Source organism: Carassius gibelio, chromosome A21 (assembly GCF_023724105.1).
Source record: "Carassius gibelio isolate Cgi1373 ecotype wild population from Czech Republic chromosome A21, carGib1.2-hapl.c, whole genome shotgun sequence".
In the NCBI taxonomy this organism is placed as follows: domain Eukaryota; kingdom Metazoa; phylum Chordata; class Actinopteri; order Cypriniformes; family Cyprinidae; genus Carassius; species Carassius gibelio.
In genome coordinates this window covers 21,865,058-21,888,358 of record NC_068391.1, presented here as the reverse complement: position 1 = coordinate 21,888,358, position 23,301 = coordinate 21,865,058, and the positions used below count along the sequence as shown (strand labels likewise).

Sequence of the window (23,301 nt, the reverse complement as noted above, 5' to 3'; positions counted from 1 at the left end):
AAGCACCGTATGTATTTATTTATGTAATATATTTACATTTATTTTTATTTAATCATATTTTGTATTTTAGGGGATTTTGTGGTTCTAAATAATATTTATGCAACAGTTACCATCAGTTTATTTCCTGTTAACCACGTTTTCAGCATTGACCTTAAAATTTAATTTCTAACTGTAAATCTTGATTTTTCTGGAGCAAAAGAGGAAATTAGCTTTTATAATTATGTATGCCTTCAAGCCTGAGGTACTAATGCAAAAACATAGTGTTACAACAAGCTTCGATGCATCAGACGGTTACCTGAGTCTGTTAGAGCTTTCATTCTTCAGCGCCAGTCACATATGCATGAATAACAGTTTGCCAGTTGTCTGCTAAAGAAAGTACATTCACATGAAAGTTGTCAGTGCTGGCCAATAAATTGATCTTCAGCGTTACCCCAAAGCCATGTTACACATTATTTAAGCCATATAAGAAAATTGTTCAAAGTTCAGTAGTTTCAACACTTTGTTTCTTTCTTGAATCAGCATTTCTGAGTAAACTGGTTGGATGAATGGTTTACTGATTTACTCATAAAAGCTTGCTGTAACAATGTAGCCTGAACTGAAGTCACTGCAAACTAACCAGCACTAACACACTGACTGACAGCCTGTCCAGAACACAAAGAGGTGAAATGCTCCTGCAACACATCGCTGGACTGCATCCCTGTACAGTGTGAATGCTGCAACCTGTGAACATGGGCACTGAAAAACAGTACTGCATGCATATTGTAAAAAAAAAAAACAATTTTTTCCAACTTTTGAGTGATTCGTTACCATTTAGTACAGTATGTATTGTCATACTAATTAAAATTCAAATGCATTGTTTTTTTGACCGTATTATTATTGTTTAGATGTGTACTTCAGTCCCAACACTGCCCAAACACACTGGCCAGCAACGTCTGAGCAATCCTGAACACACTGATTGGCTGATTCAGGTGTGTTTGATTAGGGCTAGAGCTGAAATCTGCAGGATTGCACAGTAGTTCTCCAGGAGCAGGATTCTTTCTACCTTCAGCTTTTGTTTTGTTCTCCTTGTCTGTTCCACATGGGGCTCCCTCTCTTTTTATAGTATTTCCTTTCCTTGTGTCTTTGTGGACTGTTTTGTGCCGTACACTTTGTGCATCTGCTCTAGCTGGAGAATCTCTGATAATCCAACATAAAATATGCTCCAGAGTTATTTACATGCATTTTTTTTTTTTTTAATATAGTGACTTTTGTTCCTGATAAACACATGGGAAAGATCTAAACGTTTGGTCAGGTATGGCTGGGGGGCACAAGCTTTATTGCAGACAATATGATAACACATCAAAGGCAGTAAAGCTCCTCATGTGGTGGATTTGTCTTGCATACATGATCTGCCTATAAAAGTTAAACAAAAGCAAGACAAGTTGATGTTGCCATGCCAGCTCAACAGTGTAATTAATTTAGGGTTAGAGTCACTCATTTGATTAACATGACATTAATGTTTTTATTTCACTGTCCAGTTGTTAAAGTTTCACTTCTTTGAAGACTTTACTCTTGTCTGCTGTCCACATCATTGCATCCTGTTTTTTGGGGCTCCTCAGTCTAAGTGAGATAAAAAATATATAAGATATTGTATTTTATCTCAGTGTGGTTCTGATGAAAATCAGACTTTAATCACATGTATTTAATCTAAAAGCCCCAAATGCTGAACTGAATATAGAGTCCAGTGTTAAAGGTAAACATGCCAGGTAACTGTCTCAGGTAAGATGGCAGGGCAATAATGCACTTACCCTTTTATTCGCTGCATCTGCACAATGGTCTCAGGGAGAAGCTTTCCTTTAGTTTCTGGCAACAGTAACGTAATTAAGCCAGAAAACACTACCAGGCTTCCAATGACAATATAAGGAATATATTTGTAGTAGTTACCTTTGCAGAAAAAAATAATCAATTATCAAAATACAGACTTGTGCAATGTTCAGATTTACTAGTGGCTATATTTAAAGGAATAGTTCAAGCTATAGAAGCAAGATAAAACCTGATGTACCCAAGTATATGATGAAAGGAGAAACTATACTGCCTATGCGAGCGGTCATGGAGCACGTTCCCATCGCCATGTTTCTCACCACGGTAGGAAACAGTTCTGAAGTCACTGCATAAACTACACAGAATGCAGCTGTGACACCAAGTTTTCCCAGCATCTCCAGTAAAATTGCCAACTCCATCAGGTCTGCAGATAGACAGATAACTAATGTTAACAAACAACCACATACAAATCTGATACAAATTGTAACAAAATGTAAATAAATAAAAAAAAGTCTACACTGTAAATGTATTTATCATATCTGCCACTCTGGTTCAGATCTTATTTTGGCAAAAGCTTGGTCACATTGCCTGTTTGTTTGAATACAATATTTATTGTAGCAAAAGACAACAGCAATCCCTAGTCAGCATCCTGCAGACACGTTTTAGAAGTTAACCAGTACCCTTCTTTTAACCTGTTCTGCTTATAGGAGGACAATTATTAGAAAAGCATCGACCACTCTAATATGACTCACAACAACATACAGAATATAGAATGACCTAATACACAGAGAAGTGATTGACCTAGAGAGACAAAGACCAGCCCAAAGACAAATAACTGAACAACCTCTCAGTGGAATGAGACCTTTGATCTTACAGCAGCAAAACACATCAGATCCCTCTTCATGATCCAAACTAAGGACTAATTATATGTGTGTCAGATGTGTGATGCAGATACCTTTGGGAATAAGCTGTATAATGAAAATCATAGCTCCACCCATGAGAAGAGTGGAGGACTGGCAGAATCTCCTGCTGCAGTATCTGAGCAACAGCATGGCTATAATGAAAGCTGGGATCTCCACCACTGCAGACAGGAACAAATTCAGGTATGGATTGCCATGAAGGTTTGTGGTGTTCAGAATGAGAGCATAGTAAGACATGGTGATGACCATCCTAAAGAGGAAAACAGCTTTTGTAAATCAGTTCAGTTTACTAGGTTCTCCATCCTGCAGCTAGAGCTTTTCTTCTCATAATACATTTTAGGAGTCTCAGTAACCGGACACATCTGATTCAGGAATGGATCAGGTGGGTTAAATAAGGGACACATCCATCTGACACATTCATATGGCAATTATCACAGTTAATCATAATAATATTAATAATAATAATTAATTGCATATCAGTATTTGCCCCAAATGATAATTAAAAGATAAGACAATTTAATCACTGTCTTGACAAAACAATAATGGACTTTGGTGGTGAGAATGTTTATGGCTGGTCTATCTCTATCTTGCAGACTGACATTTCACACAGTTTGTCTCACTGTTTGATCAGGTGTGATTCATCGAGTTGCTGGACTGTGCTGACTACAAACATGAAGGTGGAACTTCAAGCTTGAAAGTCAGACATGAAAAAAAAAATGTTATATGTGTATATTTTTATGATTAATCACACTAAATTAATGCATTAAACCAGTACTACCAACCATGTTCCTGGCACTGTACATTTTGATGTGTATACTTTTAAACTCAAAAATAGGAAAGAATACACTGTAAAAAATTGTGCCGTTACATAACAGTAATTTACTGGCAGCAGGGGTGCCAGTAAAGTACTGTTAATTTACAGCTTTCAACCATTAATTTACCACTCTTTTTTTTTTTTTTTTTTTTTTTTACAGTATTTTACCATAAATTCTACCATGGAAATTAACTCCACTCCCACTGCTTAAAACAGTTCGACTTAAAAAGCTAGCATTCATACAATGTTAGTACTATGAACTTATTTAATCTGAGTCCACTGAGAAGGAATATTTCTTAATATAAAACTACAAACACTTAATGTGAAATAGTAAAGTAACTAACGCATGACTTTTACTCAGATAACTGCAGCTCACACGTATGTGCAGAAACACTTAACACAGAGATCACCACTGTATCAGCGACTCCATATTCACTGTCTTTATATAAAGCAACAGAAGATCTGTGTTTGTGGCTCATCATTGACTGAAGCACAGGCTCTACTCTCCAGCACAATGGTGAACAACAAAACTACATTAACAGATCTATCTAGTGCAAACACACATTAAAACAGTTGAGTTCAGTATTTACTCTCATTATCAGTGTATTACTTTGCATACATTTTTTTCTATGTATGTTCACAAATATTTTAGTTAAATTCACTTTTATTTCAGTTGGTAAATCTGACATTTACCAATCTGACTTATGTGTACACACTACAGAGTGTTTGAGTAACACTGAATTAGTGAAGTTAATGAGATCATTCTGTGATCAATTGATGATTGAGCATTAGTGATGAACACCTGCTATTTAAAAACAGAATCACTAAAGGAAAGAGAAACACAAAAACTACAAATAACAAGATCTGATTAAACAACTCCTAAAACAGCTTCACCAGATTCACATTACTAACCAGACTGACTTTATTTCTGTCAGATGTCTACAGAAGATCTTATTGAGAGTTAAATAGGTTGTGTTTTTTTCACTACCATGATGGAGATCAGTGTTTACTTTAGTTGGGCTCTTGAACATGACTTTTCATCAACTAAGGTTTTTTTTTTTTACATGCTGTAACAATGTATCTTTAGAACTTGTTATAGCAAATAAAAAATAGTAAGCGGAAGAAACAAATCTGGTATTGTTGTTCATAGATTGACAAGAACAAACACTATTATTTCTGATTCAATTCTGTGTCCCTTCTCTTACTGAATATTGATACTACGGCAAAATAAGAAACACTGCTGAGCCTTAAGTTAGGAAAGACTATTAAGAATATTTAACTCATTAAAAAAAAACCTTTGCTGAAATTTAGACAGAAACATCAAGAATCAGCGTATGAATCACAACAATGGTGACAATCTACAAAATAATAAACAGATAAGTTCTGAACTTCACAAAACATGCTACTAAAGCTTAAGACAAAAGCAAAATTATAAGCACATAAGAATTCATTCATTGTTCAAATAAGTGAACAATTCAGGGGCATAATTTATTAATGCCGCAATGCATGCTGGGAGTCATGGATGAGTTTTATCCTGTGCTGGTACCCAGCATGCATTGCATCATGAACCTTTTGATTGTCACCATTGTTGAGATTCATATGCTGATTGTTGATGTCTCTCTTTGAGTGTTGTGGACACTGCTGCCCAAAATATTTAAAATGCAAACTGTCGTTAAATCCATATGTTCTGGTTATCACATTACGGTTCAATTTTATAAAATTGAAGAAACAAAAAAATGTGTAATTCACTCACATACTTCAACACCAATTATTTGATTACTAAAGCAACACTTTAAGTCAGCTGAGTAGATCATGCCTGACAGAAACAGCCACAATCACTTGACTATCAATAATAATATTGTTATAACAGACGTATCATAAAGATACAAATACGGTAATGAAACAAAATGTAAAGTGCAAAACTCAAGGGTCAGGAGCCGAATTAAAGCAAACACTGATCTCCACAATGGTGACATCAAACGAAACAGTAACATTATTATCTAAATCTCTGTAATTCTCAATAAAATCTTTTGATCTCTGATCTCTGATCTGATAGAAATAATGTCAGTTTGGTTAGTAACGAATGAAGTTGGTAAAGCTGTTTGTTGATTGTTTAAATCTTCAGTTGATTTCATCTAAAGCTGTTCATCTAGGGTGTGATTTGAAACACAGCCGCTGAGTGTCAACTTTGAATGTTGTTAATTTACGATATATAGCAGCAGGCTACCTTCTCAAAAATTATGAATATTACCCAGAATGCACTGTTTTGATGAAAAACAGTATGTTACTGTCAAAATTTGGCAATTATTTTACAGCGATTTTTAACAGTGTACTTCCACTCTATTTTTTATGTACTTCTCAGAAATAAACTTAAATGATATTTAAATGGCTTGACTTATACTTAGAAAAAGTTTATTTAGATATAGATATATTTAGCTATCTATACTTGTGTTCTAGGAATCAATATTTTCATTGTTGTACATTAAGGAGCGCTATTACACATCTTCTGTACATAAATTTCAAAACACAAGCGAAGATGAAACTGAAACAACAGATGATTCCACGTGTAATCTAACACGATCATCAGACATAAAACAGCATCAAAACTGTGTAACGTTATGGAATAAAATGTCGTCCCATGAAGAGGTTTGGAGTGTTTATCGACTTCTACATTTTGATTATTATTCTGAATCCAATTCAGTCTTTTTTTCAGCTTTTTGTTCAAAATGTTAATTTATTTCTTCGATTTTTTTATATGAAACTTACCCATATTGAACTGTTTATATAAAATAAAAAATAAAAAAGAATGCATGAAGTTAGAATAATTTTTTTTTGTTTACAAGCAGATGACCTGTTCTTTCTTTTGATGTTTTGTATGTTCAGATATATAACAAAACATAAACAAATAAATACCTAAATAGGGACTACTTGGAAAACTTACGAGTATTCTTGCAGTATAAAACTACTAAACTAGTTTACTGAGACTATACTTCAAAGTGTACTAAAATGCTACAAGTATTTAATTAGTAAACTATCAGTACATCTAGAAGTTCACTTTTAGTATAATTGCAGTACAAACTAAAAACAGATGTAAGCTAGTTGTGTAGCTGACTGCTAATATACTTAAAAGTATACTTTCTTATACTTGAAAATGGGTAAAATTAGTCTGAAGGAGTATTGAAAAGGTATAGCTACAAATGTACTACTAGTACACTGATATTTGTATACTTACTAAATAAAGTATACTTTTAATGTATATGAACCACTTAAGTATATTTAATAAAATAAACTTGAACTATACTTCTTTTTGGTAAGAGAGGTCAGGTCTTGGAGTCTCTACTGATGTGCTGAATCAGACACACTAAATGTGCAGTTTTGAGACTGCAGGAACAGGACTGATACAGCTGTTATAGACCTCTTTGTGGTGTCAGATGAAGCAGGATTGAGAAGCGTTAATTTACACTCAATCAAGAGCAAGATTTGTTTTTATAGCATCACAGAGGTAGTAACTGTGACCAAGTAGAAAATGAAAAAAACAAACAAAAAACAAAACAAGGAAAATTAAAACAAACAGCATACCACAGAAGTGAACATATCGTGATTGTTAAAACAGCATTAGAGTTCCTTAAAATATCCAGAATATTATGTTTTTTCTCCCTCATGTTTGCTGCTTCTTCAATCTAAGGAAACATAAAAAGCATCAAAGAAACTGAGCATTGAGAAGCGAGTCTGTTTATTTAGGGCTTGTTTGACTAAATTTCATATTTTTTACAGACCTCAAGTGCATGGAAGTGTTACCTCAGAGGATGTGAAGATGATTTCAGGTGCGGTGACCTTGTTCTGTGCAGCTGCACGTCTCAGTATGGCTTCAGCCTCTGCAATTCTTCCCTGAGAGAGCAGCCATCTAGGAGACTCAGGAATGAACCTAGCGCATGAAAAACAGAACAAAAACACAAATACTAGTTATCTTACTAGTTTAGTTTCTGGGAACCTGGGACCTGTACCACATAGGCTTTAGGTTGGCCAACACTGGGGTTTAGGAAACACCACAGTGGGTCAACTTTAACTGTTGTCACCGGCAAAACAAGAAAAGCACCAAAAGTGATTCATTTTGAGAAATCAAGACAAAATCATAACACAAGACAAGAGGACTATAAACTTCAAAATTTTAGGTTTACTTTCTTCTCTGCGGTGAATATCTCTGTTGAGACAGTCATGTTAATGAATAAGATATTGTAAGCTATACCTAAGTATTTTATTTTTTATTCTTTTTGTGGGTGTTAATAATTAAAATGATTTAATCTTCAACTAATTTAATAATTGAATGAAATATTTAATCATTGTGTTATTTAAAATGAATTATTTTGGGCAGAAATCAAAGACTGCAGCCAAAATCAGATGGGGCCCCTGATACTCGAGGCCCTAAGCGACCGCTTTCCTTGCTTATGGGTTAAGTCATTAAAGACACCGAACATGAAGTGAACTGTACACAACTAATGACTATCCTGAATCAGATTAAATATGTCCACACTCTTTACAGCTCGGATCACTGGATTATAGCCTTCTCTGCCTGGTTTATACCCAGTTTATGACACCACAATGGTAAATCTTCATTTGTGTGTTATCTTGATTAGTCACACCTTTGTCAAATTTACATTAATCTTCAGCAATTTTAATTGTTATAAAATGATGTTACTCTGTGGCTGTAATTTTGTCTCTCAACACACTTACCACCACAATGGTAGATACAGAAGGCCAGTGAGGGCGTTTGTAAGCACCAGCCATCGCCAGCTACGGATGAAAAAAGCTGCTAATGGAAAGAACAACAGACCGATTCCAGACCCCATGAAGATTCCCAGAGAACCAAACATCACCCGACTGGCTGGACTGAGAATTTCACAGCCTGTTAATCAAAAGGAATGTGTGATTCACATGACAGATGATTTCTGAAACTGTGTTAATGATTGGAAGGAAATTAATTATTTAACCTAGGACATATGCTACAACATAATTAGAAAAACCACTGAATCCCACAAAGAAGTAGATGGCAGTGAAGATTTCCCAGCTTGGAGAAAACATCTGGATAAGGATAGTTATTGTCTGCATAGCCATCATGACAAAAAGTACAGGCCTCCTGCCATACCTGCACATATCAGATATATACAATCATAAATTAGGAAGCATTTTAGAGCAGCGGTTCTCAATTCCAGTCCTCGCACCCCCAGGCTCTACATATTTTGCATGTCTCTCTTTGTTCAGACAATCAGCTCGTTAGAAGTGAGCTCTGTGCATGAACTGTGTTCCCACTGACATGGTCCCGACACAGTGGAAATCTGTTGAAGTTTACCTCACTTCAGAACATTCATTCACGGATTTACACTGCACAACGTCTTCACACACGGATAAGTGTGACATCATATACCTCTGTAAATAAATACAATATAAATTCACGTCTCGAACACTTCAATGCACTTTGAACTGGAATCATGGTGGAATATTCTGTGATGTCCACATCGCAGGGCACTTACATTCAAATAATACAAACGCCTGAAGCCTTAAGAGATACATACAAAATGTGCAGGGCAGGGAATCGCAAGGACTGGAACTGAGAACTGCTGTTTTAGAGCCATATTTAAATTTCACGTATTTAAAATCAAAGGGTTATCTTAGTTGCCTGCTCTAGGAGGCGCTAACCTGTCAGACATCTGTCCTGAAAGGAACGTCCCCACCAACACACCAAAGAAATATATCGATGAGGTCAGAGGCCCTTTGTACTCATTCTCACATACCAAGTCCCACTGAAAAACATGAACAAAGAAAAGAAACTTTATAAAAGTTAACTCATATGTTGCTTAAATTCGGTCGATAGAAGTTGGTCTGTGTCAGAGTTTTCAAACATTTTTGTCTACTAAGCACATACAGTATGTCATTAAATATTACTATAAAACAAGCTGTGTTATTTCTCATGCAGACTGTTGCCAAGTCAATATTTTTTTATTAATTAATGCTTGGGTTGACACAGCTAAACACAAACGTTCACATGTTAAAATATATGTACACAGTATGGTATTTTATCACATGTTCTTCTATATATTATGAGGGATATTATTGAACATCAAATTAGTTTAGTTTTACATTTACATTTACATTACATTACATTTACATTTAGTCATTTAGCAGATGCTTTAACCAAAGCGACTTACAAATGAGGACAATGGAATCAATCAAAAACAACAAAAAGAGCAATGATATATTAGTGATATAACAAGTCTCAGTTAGCTTAACACAGTACACGTAGCAAGGGCTTTTAAATAATATAATAAATAAAAAGAAACAGATACAATAGAAAAAGAATAGAGCAAGCTAGGGTTAAAGGTCTTTTTTATATATTTGTATAATAAATGAAAAGAAAATAGAATACAAAAAGATTAGAAAGATTCTTGAAGATGGCTTAGGACTCAGCTGCTCGGATTAAGTTGGCCAGGTCATTCCACAAGGAGGAACATTTGATTAAAAAGTCTGTAAAAGTGACTTTTTAATGCTTCTTTGGGATGGCACAATCAAGAGACGTTCATTCGCAGAACACAAGCTTCTAGAGGGCACATAATTATGAAGTAATACATTTAGGTAAATGTGTGCAGAGCCAGTGGTGGTTTTGTAGGCAAACATCAATGCCTTGAATTTTATGCAAGCAGCTATTGGTAGCCAGTGCAAATTGATAAACAGAGGTGTGACATGTATTCTTAGTTTATTACACATTATGATTTTTCAATGTATGAAAAGCAGCAATTTCTTATGTATTATTCAGTATTATCAGCAACACACAAAGGGAACACTCAGGTAAGAGGCAAAGACAACAGGCTTTATTATGGTTAGGAGCAGAGGATTGAGACAGCAGGGGCCTGTACCATGAAGCCGGATTAGCTGGCTAGCAAGCTATGTTTCAGCTTAGTTTCCGCCAACCCTGGGTTTTAGGTAGTATGAAAGTAGCTTGGCTTTAATCGGTGTTCGTTGCCATGGTATCTTATGCTGCACGGCTAACCTGCTCCGGGGCAGGTTATGTTCTGGGTTAGAGATCTCAAACTGAAGTTGAACCAATCAGATGTGAGAGAAGTGACACATGTCTGACACAAATTCACTCCAGTTTATCTTGCTCCAAATTAAAGGTCACTAATGCTTATAAAAAATAAATAAAAAAAAAAGAAGTCTGGCTTTAATGATAATAAATGAGTCATTTTATGATTTATAGAATTATTGTGATTCATATTATTATTTATCTCTTACACACAAACAATTTTAGTTTAACAGTTAATATAAATTATTTTAAATAAATATTAATGTATACTGATCATGTAATATAAATAAGCTGTAGTATCAAAATATTGAACTATTTTAAAAATTACAAATCTGAACTTACATGTTCAAGTCTCTATCACTATATATTTTCAAATGTATAAACTAAGTTAACAAGTTCCACTTGTGACTACACTGATGGAGCAAGATCGTTTATTTTATTAGTCCTCCTTCATTTTTTATATGATTTTTAAATTTGTCATATTCTTCAATCTCTTAACCTTTAGCAAAACCTTTAACCTTTAGTTTTGAATCTCGCTGGGTCTCTCGCGAGAAGTAAATCAAACTTGCTTTGTATTGCAAGGCTCGTGATTGGCTGTTCGTCAGTGATGTCACACATTCATGTGCACATGCTCCACAAACTCAAGATCAAAGCCTGAATTGACAAAGAAAGTTGATGAACAGCATCATGGTACCAACAAAGCCGGATTGGAGAGGTTTGGTTTTGTCAACTCAAAACTAATCCTTTAACTCTGAATTTGTTCAGCTACAATCATGGTACAGGCCCCAGGAGAAGGGAAGTATCAACAGTCCAGTAATGCAAACAAGGAAGCTTAGCTGAGTAACCAGAGTCTTTCGATAGCAACAGAAGCTCAGGTGAACACAGAAAGGTAAATAGTGTCCAGTACATGTCCCTAGTTGTAACTGTGAGGCCAGCCAGTGGCTTTATAGGAGTGCTGACAGCTGTGGGTGATTAGAAAGCTGATGAGAGTGGATGTTGATGTATAACAAGGGACAGGTGAGGGAGTGTGAAGGATTGTGGGTTATGGAGTCCATGGGGGAAAAACACAGGGGAACCAGGGCAGTATTCCAGAAAGCAGGTTATGATATATACCTGGGTATGTTTATATGTAAGCGGATAATCTCAGTTTTTAGTTCCAAAAACGGAGGTTAACTTTCTCTCAGAGTATGTTAGTAGCCATTGCAACTGATTCCCTGAATTCACAACCTGCTCCAGAGTATGTTGTGTTTCAGAGTTAGTTTACTTCATCGCTATCAGCACATGAGTGTCCTTACAATAGTATATAAGATTACAGTATAGTTATCAAATATACTATATATGTGTACAAACACCTAAAGGATTATTAGGAACACCTGTTCAATTTCCCATTAATGCAATTATCTAATCAACCAATCACATGGCAGTTGCTTCAATGCATTTAGGGGTGTGGTCTTGGTCATGACAATCTCCTGAACTCCAAACTGAATGTCAGAATGGGAAAGAAAGGTGATTTAAGGAATTTTGAGCGTGGCATGTTTGTTGGTGCCAGACGGGCCGGTCTGAGCATTTCACAATCTGCTCAGTTACTGGGATTTTTACGCACAACCATTTCGAGGGTTTACAAAGACTGGTTCAAGCTGATAGAAGAGCAACTTTGACTGAAATAATCCCTCGTTACAACCGAGGTATGCAGCAAAGTATTTGTGAAGCCACAACACGCACAACCTTGAGGCGGATGGGCTATAACAGCAGAAGACCCCACCGGGTACCACTCATCTCCACTACAAACAGGAAAAAGAGGCTACTATTTGCACAAGCTTACCAAAATTGGACAGTTGAAGACTGGAAAAATGTTGCCTGGTCTGACGAGTCTCAATTTCTGTTGAGACATTCAGATGGTAGAGACAGAATTTGGCATGAACAGAATGAGAACATGGATCCATCATGCCTTGTTACCAATTTGCAGGCTGGTGGTGGTGGTGTAATGGTGTGAGAGATGTTTTCTTGGCACACTTTAGGCCCCTTAGTGCCAATTGGGCATCGTTTAAATGCCACGGTCCTACCTGAGCATTGTATCTGACCATGTCCATCCCTTTTTTGACCACCATGTACCCATCCTCTGATGGCTACTTCCAGCAGGATAATGCACCATTTCACAAAGCTTGAATCATTTCAAATTGGTTTCTTGAACGTGACCATGAGTTCACTGTACTGAAATGGCCCCCACAGTCACCAGATCTCAACCCAATAGAGCATCTTTGGGATGTGGTGGAACAGGAGCTTTGTGCCCTGGATGTGCATCCCACAAATCTCCATCAACTGCAAGATGCTATTATATCAATATGGGCCAACATTTCTAAAGAATGCTTTCAGCACCTTGTTTAATCAATGCCACATAGAATTAAGGTAGTTCTGAAGGCGAAAGGGGGTCAAACACAGTATTAGTATGGTGCTCCTAATAATCCTTTAGGTGAGTGTGTATATATATATATATATATATATATATATATATATATATATATATATATATATATGTGTGTGTGTGTGTGTGTGTGTGTGTGTGTGTGTGTGTGTGTGTGTGTGTATGTGTGTGTGTGTGAACCCGGTGTAACACAGGTACTCTGAGACAGAAGGTAAGAGTGAGATTTATTGACAGACACAATGCCCTTTAGTGCCCTACGAAGGTCGGCTGCCATCTTCTGTCTGTGCACGGCCCATTGGAGGCAGTGGTGAGCCTCATCAAAGACTCTCTCGCTCTCCCAGAACCAGTAATTAAGAACAGGAACATCAGAGGGGTCCCATGACCACGGGAAGAGAGGAGACTGGTAACCAAGTACACATTGGAAAGGTGTCAGCCCTGTGGATGGTTGGTGGAGGGAGTTCTGGGCATACTCGGCCCAGCCCAGGAACTGGTTCCAGAAGTCCTGGTGACCATGGCAGAAGGTCCGGAGAAAACGTCTTATCTCCTGTATCTTCCGCTCTTTTTGGCCATTTGGTTGGGGTCAGTAACCTGAAGAGAGGCTTACGGTCACATCTATGAGAGAAAAGAAAGCCTTCCATACACGGGAGATGAACTGGGGTCCACGGTCTGACACAATGTCTTCTGGGAGACCAAACTGACAGAATATCCAATTGAAGAGGAGTTCTGCAGTCTCTAGAGCTGTGGGCAGACCCTGCAGGGGAATGAGGCAGCAGGATTTAGAGAACCTATCTACTATTACGTGGATACAGGTGTTACCGTCAGATGGGGGCAGATCCGTAATGAAGTCCACTCCTAGGTGTGGGGTAGTTAGGAATGGGTAGTGGACGAACTTTACCAATTGGGAGATGATGGGGACACTTTGCTCTGGCGCACTCCGTGCATACACAGACAAATCTTCTAACGTCAGCTGTCATGTTGGGCCACCAGAAGCAGTATTTGAGCCCCAGGGTGGCCAGTGCCTAGGGATGAATGAGGGGTTAGAATGAGAGCAGTGCGTTTGAAACATGGGACATACCGATATCCTGGGGACAGCCCGGTGGAGCAGCAGGAGGGACTTCCGCAGCTACTGTCCGACTAAAATATCAAAATCAACTGCTGGTGGCAGATCCTTTTCCTATTTGGTGCCTAAACTCTGGAATAACCTACCTAACATTGTTTGGGAGGCAGACACACTCTTGCAGTTTAAATCTAGATCAGTGGTTCCCAACCTTTTTCAACTCGCGGCCCACACAACCAAACACGTATGTTTGCGCGGCCCACTTCAAAAAAATTAACTGACCCCGCTATTGTTGGGTTAATAACTTAGTATTTCGAAGCTAGATTTTAAACAGTATTTATTGAATAAACTAGGGCTGTGCGATATGGACAAAAAAAATAAATTCTTTTTATCAGTTTTGCAATTGTGACACACATCGATATGCTTTTACAGTCATAAATGCATTCAGGATTAATTTGAAACATATTTCCAAAAGAAAACCAATCAGAGCTTTATCAAAAAGTCATCTCTAGAACAGACATAAGTCAAAATTATCACTATAGTGAAGATGTAAAAAAATGTATAGACTTGTGGCAAAAAAAAAAATCCTGTATACAGGGACTTTTTTTTCTTTTTTGCCATGCATTGTTCATAGAGCTCATTAATTGTAGCGGTGCCTCTCAGGTGTTTGCAGTGTGTATACAATATGTGTATGCGGTCAGCAGTGAGAGCGCATAAATATAACGCGAAAGCACATTAAAATAATGCACGAGTGCGAATCTATCTGTTCGCAGCAGATTTCCTTTGCTCTGTCACAAAACCAGTCGTGCTTGCTCAGATACACGCTGCTTTTCGAGGAGAGAGTGTGCACACTTAAAATGTGTCTCCTCTCACTTAAACTGCATCCTGTTCACTAACAAATTCACTCTATGCTCATGTGTTAGACATGAATTATCGCACGTTTTTATTTCTAGAATTTTACCGCAGTGAGAACGCTCTGATCCGTCAACATTGGCTCAGAAAAAAGGCGCATCACAGACAGTGTGTGAACCTGGAGTTAGGCATATGCCCAGTCTCTGTTCTCGCGCTAGGCGCAATGCATTCTGATGGGATCGGATACGGGAGGTCAGGGCCGCGGAAAATTATGGTATAAAGCGATTTAGAAATCGTGCACGCTCAAATCGTGATTTTAGGACGTTTTCTTTTAATCGCACAGCCCTAGAATGGACTGGAAATTAACAGAAAATAATTGGCGGCCCACCTGCAATACCACCGCGGCCCACTAGGGAGCCGTGGACCACAGGTTGAAAACCACTGATCTAAATTAAAGACCCATCTCTTTATCCTGGCTTACACATAATATACTAATATGGTTTTAATATCCAAATCCGTTAAAGGATTTTTAGGCTGCATTAATTAGGTAAACCGGAACTGGAAACACTTCACATAACACCCGATGTACTTGCTACGCTAGCATCTACGCTAATATTTGTCTGTTTCTCTCTTATTCCGAGGTCACCGTAGCCACCATATCCAGTCTGTGTCCAGATCAGAGGGTCACTGCAGTCACCCGGATCCAGTACGTATCCAGACCAGATGGTGGATCAGCACCTAGAAAGGACCTCTACTGCCCTGAAAGACAGCGGAGACCAGGACAACTAGAGCCCAGATACAGATCCCCTGTAAAGACCTTGTCTCAGAGGAGCACCAGGACAAGACCACAGGAAACAGATGATTCTTCTGCACAATCTGACTTTGCTGCAGCCTGGAATTGAACTACTGGTTTCGTCTGGTCAGAGGAGAACTGACTCTAACTGAGCCTGGTTTCTCCCAAGGTTTTTTTCTCCATTCTGTCACCGATGGAGTTTTGGTTCCTTGCCGCTGTCGCCTCTGGCTTGCTTAGTTGGGGTCACTTCATCTACAGCGATATCATTGACTTGATTGCAAATAAATGCACAAACACTATTTAAACTGAACAGAGATGACATCACTGAATTCAATGATGAACTGCCTTTAACTATCATTTTGCATTATTGACACACTGTTTTCTTAATGAATGTTGTTCAGTTGCTTTGACGCAATGTATTTTGTTTAATGTGCTATATAAATAAAGGTGACTTGACTTGACTTGACACAGTCTTTGATGGTTTGGGGTACAATGTCATCTGCTGGTGTTGGGCCATTGTGTTTTCTGAAAAAAAGTTTGCTGACCAGCTTTTTGAAGATGCTTATTTCATTTTCCAGCAGTATTTGGCACCTGCCCACACTGCCAAAAGTACCAAAAGTTGGTTTAATTAATGACCATGGTGTCGCTGTGCTTGACTGGCCAGCAAACTCACCAGACCTGAACCAGCTGAAGGCCACTGTCAAAGAAACCTGGGCTTCCATACCACCTCATCAGTGCCACAAACGGATCACCTCCATGCCATGCCGAATTGAGGCAGTAATTAAAGCAAAAGGAGCCCCTACCAAGTATTGAGTGCATGTACAGTAAATTAACATACTTTCCAGAACGCCAACAACTTTTTTTATTGGTCTTATCAAATATTCTTATTTGCTGAGATAGTGAATTGGTGGACTTTTGTTAAATGTGAGCCAAAATGTATCACAATTAAAATGACCAAAGACTTGAAAACTACTTCAGTCTCTGTGCAATGAATTTATTTAATACACGAGTTACACAATTTGAGTTGAATTACTGAAATAAATGAACTTTTCTATGACATTCTTATTTATTGAGATGTACCTGTAGTGCTCCAGTCGGTTCTTATAATAATGACATAAAATACAACACTTATGCAAACAAATCGTGTCCAATGCTAAAGATTAGCTGCTAAACTGTGAACACTTGGTGGATACTTTAGCCGAGTGCTAACCTGATTTACTGATGAAACAATACAGCTTGTGAACCAAAATATGTCTACTGTAATGTTTGAAGAATGACAGACAAAAGACAGTCTTAACTTTTAATCAGAACACAGGAGCACTAACCTAACCTCTCCAGCATTAACCATAGAACTGCCGATGCAGCACAATACACAAACATTTCATAATGATTATACTCTTTATTTTTAAACTAAGTAATTAGAACAACATCAGTCTACAATAATCGATACATTCTTAGGAAATAGTATATTCACTGTGAATTATCAGAAATCCTTCAGTAAGACAGTGATATTGTGTTTTACCTGGAAACCTAAATCTGCACTAGGTATACATCTCATATTAGCACAAAACCTTTTTTGAGCACTCAATTTAAAATGTTCACAATGTATCAATCGTACTTACAGGTTGTGGTTCGAAGAGCTTGGTAGTCTTAAAAAGATTAGAAGCCAACGAAGATAAAAGACAAAATTAGAGAAAAAAATCCTTGGTAAAATGACAAGCACACAACAAAAGATTTGAATTTTATTTCTGTGGTATCCTTGAACACAGTGTCTTCTCAACATCATGTAAACACACTAAATAGCGGAAGTGTTTGTCGGCATGTCAAAGTGTTCGTATTTCGCGGTCAGACGGAGAATGTGTTTCCAAGTGACGTATACCAGTGACAGGCAAAAGATTTGAAAATATAACAACTTGTTAAGACCATTCAGATCCAACATTCTCTTTTGAGAGACAATATCTTTATTTATCATGCACTTTTTTTGATTAGCAACTTTGCAGATTGTTTTCATTTAAGGATAGCTACATTATAAACATTTCCAAAACTCATATGACCAGCTCTTCAAAGAGCTCTTGATCCCTGCACACAGCAGGACTGGAGCTGAAGTCTGCAGAGAGCTAGATTTCCAGCAGCAGGTCTGTGCAACTTTTTTTTTTTTATATATCGTTTCATGTAATATTTAATTAAGTTGGAGGTATGCAGTTAAATATTATCTGCTTCCCAGTAAACACATTACAGTAGTTAAGAAATGTCATTAACGTGAAGGATTCAATTAAGTATTAATGGATATAATTATTTTATTTTTTTAATCTACAGTTAATTTTAGTTCTTTATATTCTCACCAGTAATGTTATATTCATATATTTCTTGAGCTCTTTATGAGTGTATCTATTTTTCAAATTTCTTGTCCTTTGTTAATCAGAAATTTGTTCTTAGCGAGTCAATGGTGGCAGTGACTTCAACAGAAGATATTTAAGAATAGGTTATAGGCACTGAGTATTTAAAATAAATACTAATGCTTATTTAAACGTTATTGGACTGAGAGTATTTAATAGAAAATATTGAATGCAATTTTTCATTTGTCTGAATGATCATCTACAAACCTCTCCATAGCTTTATCTCAAGAAGCATTAGGGGAGTTGGACATTAGACTGTAGAGTGATAGTACATCAGCAGTCAACTCACCTCTGTCACTGTTGTAGACTCGTAAATCTCTTTACTGTAGTTCCAGCCATTCACACAGGACTCGACCTCAATCTCGCTGACATTGACCTCCACATTTGGGGTGTAGTTAAGCACAGAAAAATTCCTCACTGTTTCCAGTTTGTATCTGGAGCAGGAACTGCGTTTTAAAACCCCGTCTTGAATCACCATTGGGATTGCAGCTTCTCTCCAAACATCACTGATGTTGTACTCCTCAGGAATCAGACACTCATGAGATGGCGTGTCCCCCACAAAAACAATGTAGAGGCCCACAAAACCATTTGGAAGGATACTTATAGCTAATGCAAAGAAAACAGTCAGCTGGAATGGACCCCATGTTCCCAAAAAACTTGTGATGTCATCATAGTCCCTCATTTTTTGACCAAACTATCAAGTTTCTCCACTGTTAGCAATGACTTCTTGCTTTTATAATTCAGGTTTACACAATATTGCAACACACCAATCTGGCATATAAGGTTTATGATATACTTTGACAAGGTTCACCTCATTGGCTGTTTAAAGTTCACATGATGACCAAGGGATCCTTTATCAAACATTACATCAGTTACTGATCTTTGAATTCAAGAAATGAGCAACTCTGGGACCTTTGTAATTCCATGAGTGGAATAGAGAGGGAAAAAAATCTCTTGTGTGTGGCTGGAGATCAATTTAAACATGACATGATGAATTCAACAGTAATCTTGTAACTTATTGAACAGAACAGTGTGTGTGAACCTAATTAACAAAGTATGAAAATAAATAGTAAAACTATTGACTTGCCATTATGTGACATATCATGAAAATCTTATTTTTTCCGTGATTAAGTGCTATAATCAGGTCCCTGGTGCATTTACCAACCCAGGCAACCTGAAAAAGTTTAACCCAGTAACTTTGTGTTGGTAAGCCTTTTTCTGAACAAAACAAACAAACTAGCGCTTCAGATTTCACTCCCTCTGTGACATAGATAAGAATCTTATTATAATATCTCTGCCACTTAATATGCACGTTTCGACACACAATGCCACCATGCAAGTGGCAACGATGTACCACAAGTTTACACTAATCTGGCTTTAAAATGCATTATTTCAGCACGATAGACATAATAATCAAAACCAAACAGACAAGAGGTATGAGCTGTAAAGGCTCTACCCTATTCTGGAAAAGAGGACAGGAAGCTGCAGCTCATTTGCATAAATTCCTACGTGTATGTAACCTACTCAAATAGATGGACTGATGGAATATTTGTGTCAATATTTCTGATAATTGATAATTTTTTTTATTTTTTATGTATGTATTTTATTTTTCTTGCTTAATGCATAATGTAACAAGAAGTTACTTGACACAGGGACAGGTTACTCTAAGCACCTGATATTGGACCAGTAATTAGGTTCGTTACAGGAGGGTAAGTGATCAAGGCACACAAGGAATAAGGACACATCTCAATGACGTCACGCACAGTCTCCGTCCAGATTGAATGTTAATTTGGCATTTAGTCATTTTATCAACTTATTATTTTATTATTTTAAACCGCAATGACTTTATTCAGCTTTTTGTTTAATACTTTCAGTATTTTATTAGAAATGTAATTATTTGAAAATTATAATTTCTTTGAAAATTATATATTCTTTCTCTCTGTTTCTTATATAGCTGAATTCTAACCTGTGTTACACCCACCCCTCTTAAATCTGTGCAAGTCCCTTTGCATAGCTAAAACCAAAGACTTAAAGCTTAGGGTGTCTTATTGGTTTGGGATGTTCTGCAAGTGTTTCTACAAAAGCAGTGTTTAGTCTTTGAAGCAGGGATTGGATAATGGATATCATTGGGTTTCCCATTTCTGGGTAAGTCAGTCTTTTTGACTTCTGCTTCACTCTTTTGGACCTTCTTAACTGAATTTCATCCTCACTTGTACTTTGATCTGTTTCTTCTACAGATTCAGTAAGTTCAGCAGATTCTGCGGATTCTTCTCTGCTTCTCCTCAGTGGAACATCAGGTACCCTTTCCTCAACGTGCACAGCTTGTGTGACATTGTCCTTCTTGTTTCCATCAGGTACATCCAGTGTTTGCTGCTCTACTTGAGGTAAGTTCTTTCTTTCAGGTTTTCCTTTACAGGTCCTGTTCCACAGGATGAAGACTGAGTTTCAGGTAAGTACTGAATATCAGGTAAGTGTTCCATTTAAGATTAATCATCTCTTCTGAGTACGTTTCCTGCATTCACAGTCTCTGTATCATGACTTGCGACAGATAATTGAATTTTAGCATCAGCGTTAGTAGAAACGTCTTTAGGTTTCCTGATCACATTGTACTCTCTGACTACCCTTTGTATAGGAATGGCTGGAACTTCAGAGAATTGGGGTACATAGTCATCTTCATCAGAACTTTGATAGTTTTCCTGACATTCATCAGTTTCCTCATCTCGTTTCGTCTGGTTACCCGTTTTTTCTGAGGAACAACAGTAAGGGTAACATCAGGAAGTCTAACGATTCCTATGATGCTGTCTACTTTCTGCTGGCGTCTGTGCTCGATGGTCTGGATTACAGCTTGGTAACAAAATGGAACGGCTCGACAGACAGAATAATTTGTTTCAAGATGTTTCTCATATGCGAGATCCAAGGTGTTCGTGCCTATTAGCAACTTTGGTTGAGCAGTGCCTCTGGTTTCTGGAATAACCAGGGCAAGAGTAGACACTTCAATGTCAGATCCAAGAAAGTCTCTGGGGAATGCAATTTTTACTTCAACAAACCCCAGGTAGGGTACTGCTTGACAATTAGCTGCTTCTATTTCCAGTAGGTCATCTAAAGAAGTTATGCTTAGTCCAGGCAAATTCTGCTCATAAAATGAATGGGAAATAGTGGTCACTTGCGACCTTGTGTGGAGTAGACAAGAACAAGGTCTTCCCTCAATGTTCACTTGAGCAGTGCCTTTTGTACCAATTAATCCTTTGGATAGACCAACTAGACGTTTTTTACAATGGGACTTCAAGTTGCTTATATTCACTGGTTTCTTGAGACTATTCTGACAGGTGACAGCCCTCGTATTTTTCGCTATCAGGGCGGGGTGGCATTTAAAGTTACTGAGGCACTTGGACCATACTGACTATCCCATAGGACTTGACGTTCTTTCAACTGCTTTCTCTTATCAGTTACAAGAGACGGGTTTGGATCATTTTCACAAATTGAAACAATGTGTCCATCCTTGCCACATCGAAAGCAATAGCCTGGCTTAGGCCTCTGAATTTGCCTATGGTCAGCTGTAGGCAGAGGTGGGTAGAGTACCCAAAAACTGTACTCAAGTAAAAGTAAAAGTACTTATAGAAATATTTACTCAAGTAAAAGTAAAAGTACTAGTCTGAATAGTTACTTGAGTAAGAATAAAAAAGTATCGGATAAAAAATCTACTCAAGTAGTTAGTTAATAGTTACTTTGGGTCATATATACGGAGTCTATTTTTATTTAGATATATAGATAAAATGTATGTAATATATGTATGTGTGTATAAATATATATATTTCATCAGCAAAACGGTTTCCAGCACTGGTAATAAATCAATTTTAGACAGTGGTGTCAAAAGTACTGGCATTCATTACTCAAGTAGAAGTATAGATACTAGGGTTTAAAAAGACTTTTGTAGAAGTTGAAGTATCAACTCAAGCTTTTTACTCAAGTAAAAGTGTAAAAGTACTGGTTTAAAAAACTACTTAAAGTATAAAAGTAAAAGTAATGTAAGGGAACAAATGCCATTAAGAACAAAAGCTTAGGCCGCACCACAGGGGCCTATTGTGTACTACCCCACCGCCTCAAAAAACATTTTTCTAAAGGCCATAGGCCATAATGACTATAATGTTATATTAAAATGTTAATGTTGAAAAATTTGGGATGTACTAGTATTCCTGTTTCAGCCGCATATATGAAAATACAAAAATGGTGTGCACATCCCAAACATCCAATTAGGACGCAGGTGCAAGACAACTAAATGATATAGACAAATAAAGAAGTGAAGTCTGAACACTGAAAACTACTGCTCCAGAGGAATTTAATCAAGCAACGTCTCGACCTTCAGGTCTTCATCAACCGCATATATGCCCATTTAAAATGAACGCACTTTAGTACAATGCAAATACATTAAAGAGCTAGAGATATGATGACTAGTTGCCAATAAGTATTGTTATGGTGCAAAAAGTCAAACTTCAGAGGCTTGTCATCAATAACTTTTAATGGAATGTTTATGTACATCCAAGCTTAGCTGCAGGACTCTGTGAGGGCAATGGACAAGAACATTGGTGCAGGCTTAGTAACAATTACACTTGTATGGTTGTCTATTTACAGTAAACATTATAGTGCTGTCAAAATGAATGATTAATCCAAGTGATTAATCAAAAACTAAAACTGAAAAAGAAATCATAATCCTGATACTTTCTTGATTGATAGCTTCTTGTATTTGGTACATACGTCTGCTATGTCCAGTGTTCGGGGGGGGAACGAGTTACAAAGTTGGTATAGCCTACTTATCACAACATTGTCAATCGCATCGTCAATCGAAAACGCTAATTTATTCAAACGTCTCGCTACCGAACTACGTACAGTAGCTTAATTTGTGGAGGACGAAGAAAAAGCACTCATTTGGTAAATGAGCCAGTGAGAAATAATAACTTTTAAGTAGGGTCCAGTGCCTTTTCAATACTTTTAAAACGGTACCGGCTCCTAAACGGTGCCTGAACCGATACTTAAAAAAAAAGAACCACAAAAAAACTATGGATAACTTTAAAGAACATTACAAATATTTTAAATAAATCCATAGCTTGTTGTGCAAGTTGTGCTTCCCTTAATCTAAGGCTAATAAATGTATTTCACAGTCTGGGTCATTATTTA

At 37.2% G+C, this 23,301-nt stretch overlaps 1 protein-coding gene across 2 annotated transcripts; it reads right to left on the bottom strand.

Moving 5' to 3' along the window:
* Window positions 1-303: 303 nt before the first annotated feature.
* On the bottom strand, window positions 304-18,914 carry slc22a4 (solute carrier family 22 member 4). Of its 2 annotated transcripts, none has more exons than XM_052536450.1 (10): window positions 12,432-12,602; window positions 9,229-9,332; window positions 8,523-8,677; window positions 8,266-8,437; window positions 7,333-7,459; window positions 7,114-7,214; window positions 2,756-2,970; window positions 2,042-2,224; window positions 1,788-1,923; window positions 304-1,599 (listed from the first exon to the last, which is right to left on the bottom strand). In XM_052536450.1, exons 1-10 carry the CDS (start codon window positions 12,498-12,500, stop codon window positions 1,521-1,523), a joined length of 1,341 nt encoding a protein of 446 aa, XP_052392410.1. In that variant the 5' UTR covers window positions 12,501-12,602; the 3' UTR covers window positions 304-1,520. The 2 variants fall into 2 exon arrangements, with proteins under 2 accessions (XP_052392410.1, XP_052392409.1); XM_052536449.1 differs by lacking the exon at window positions 12,432-12,602 and adding an exon at window positions 18,419-18,914 and having other exon boundaries at window positions 309-1,599.
* Between the last annotated feature and the right edge of the window lie 4,387 nt (window positions 18,915-23,301).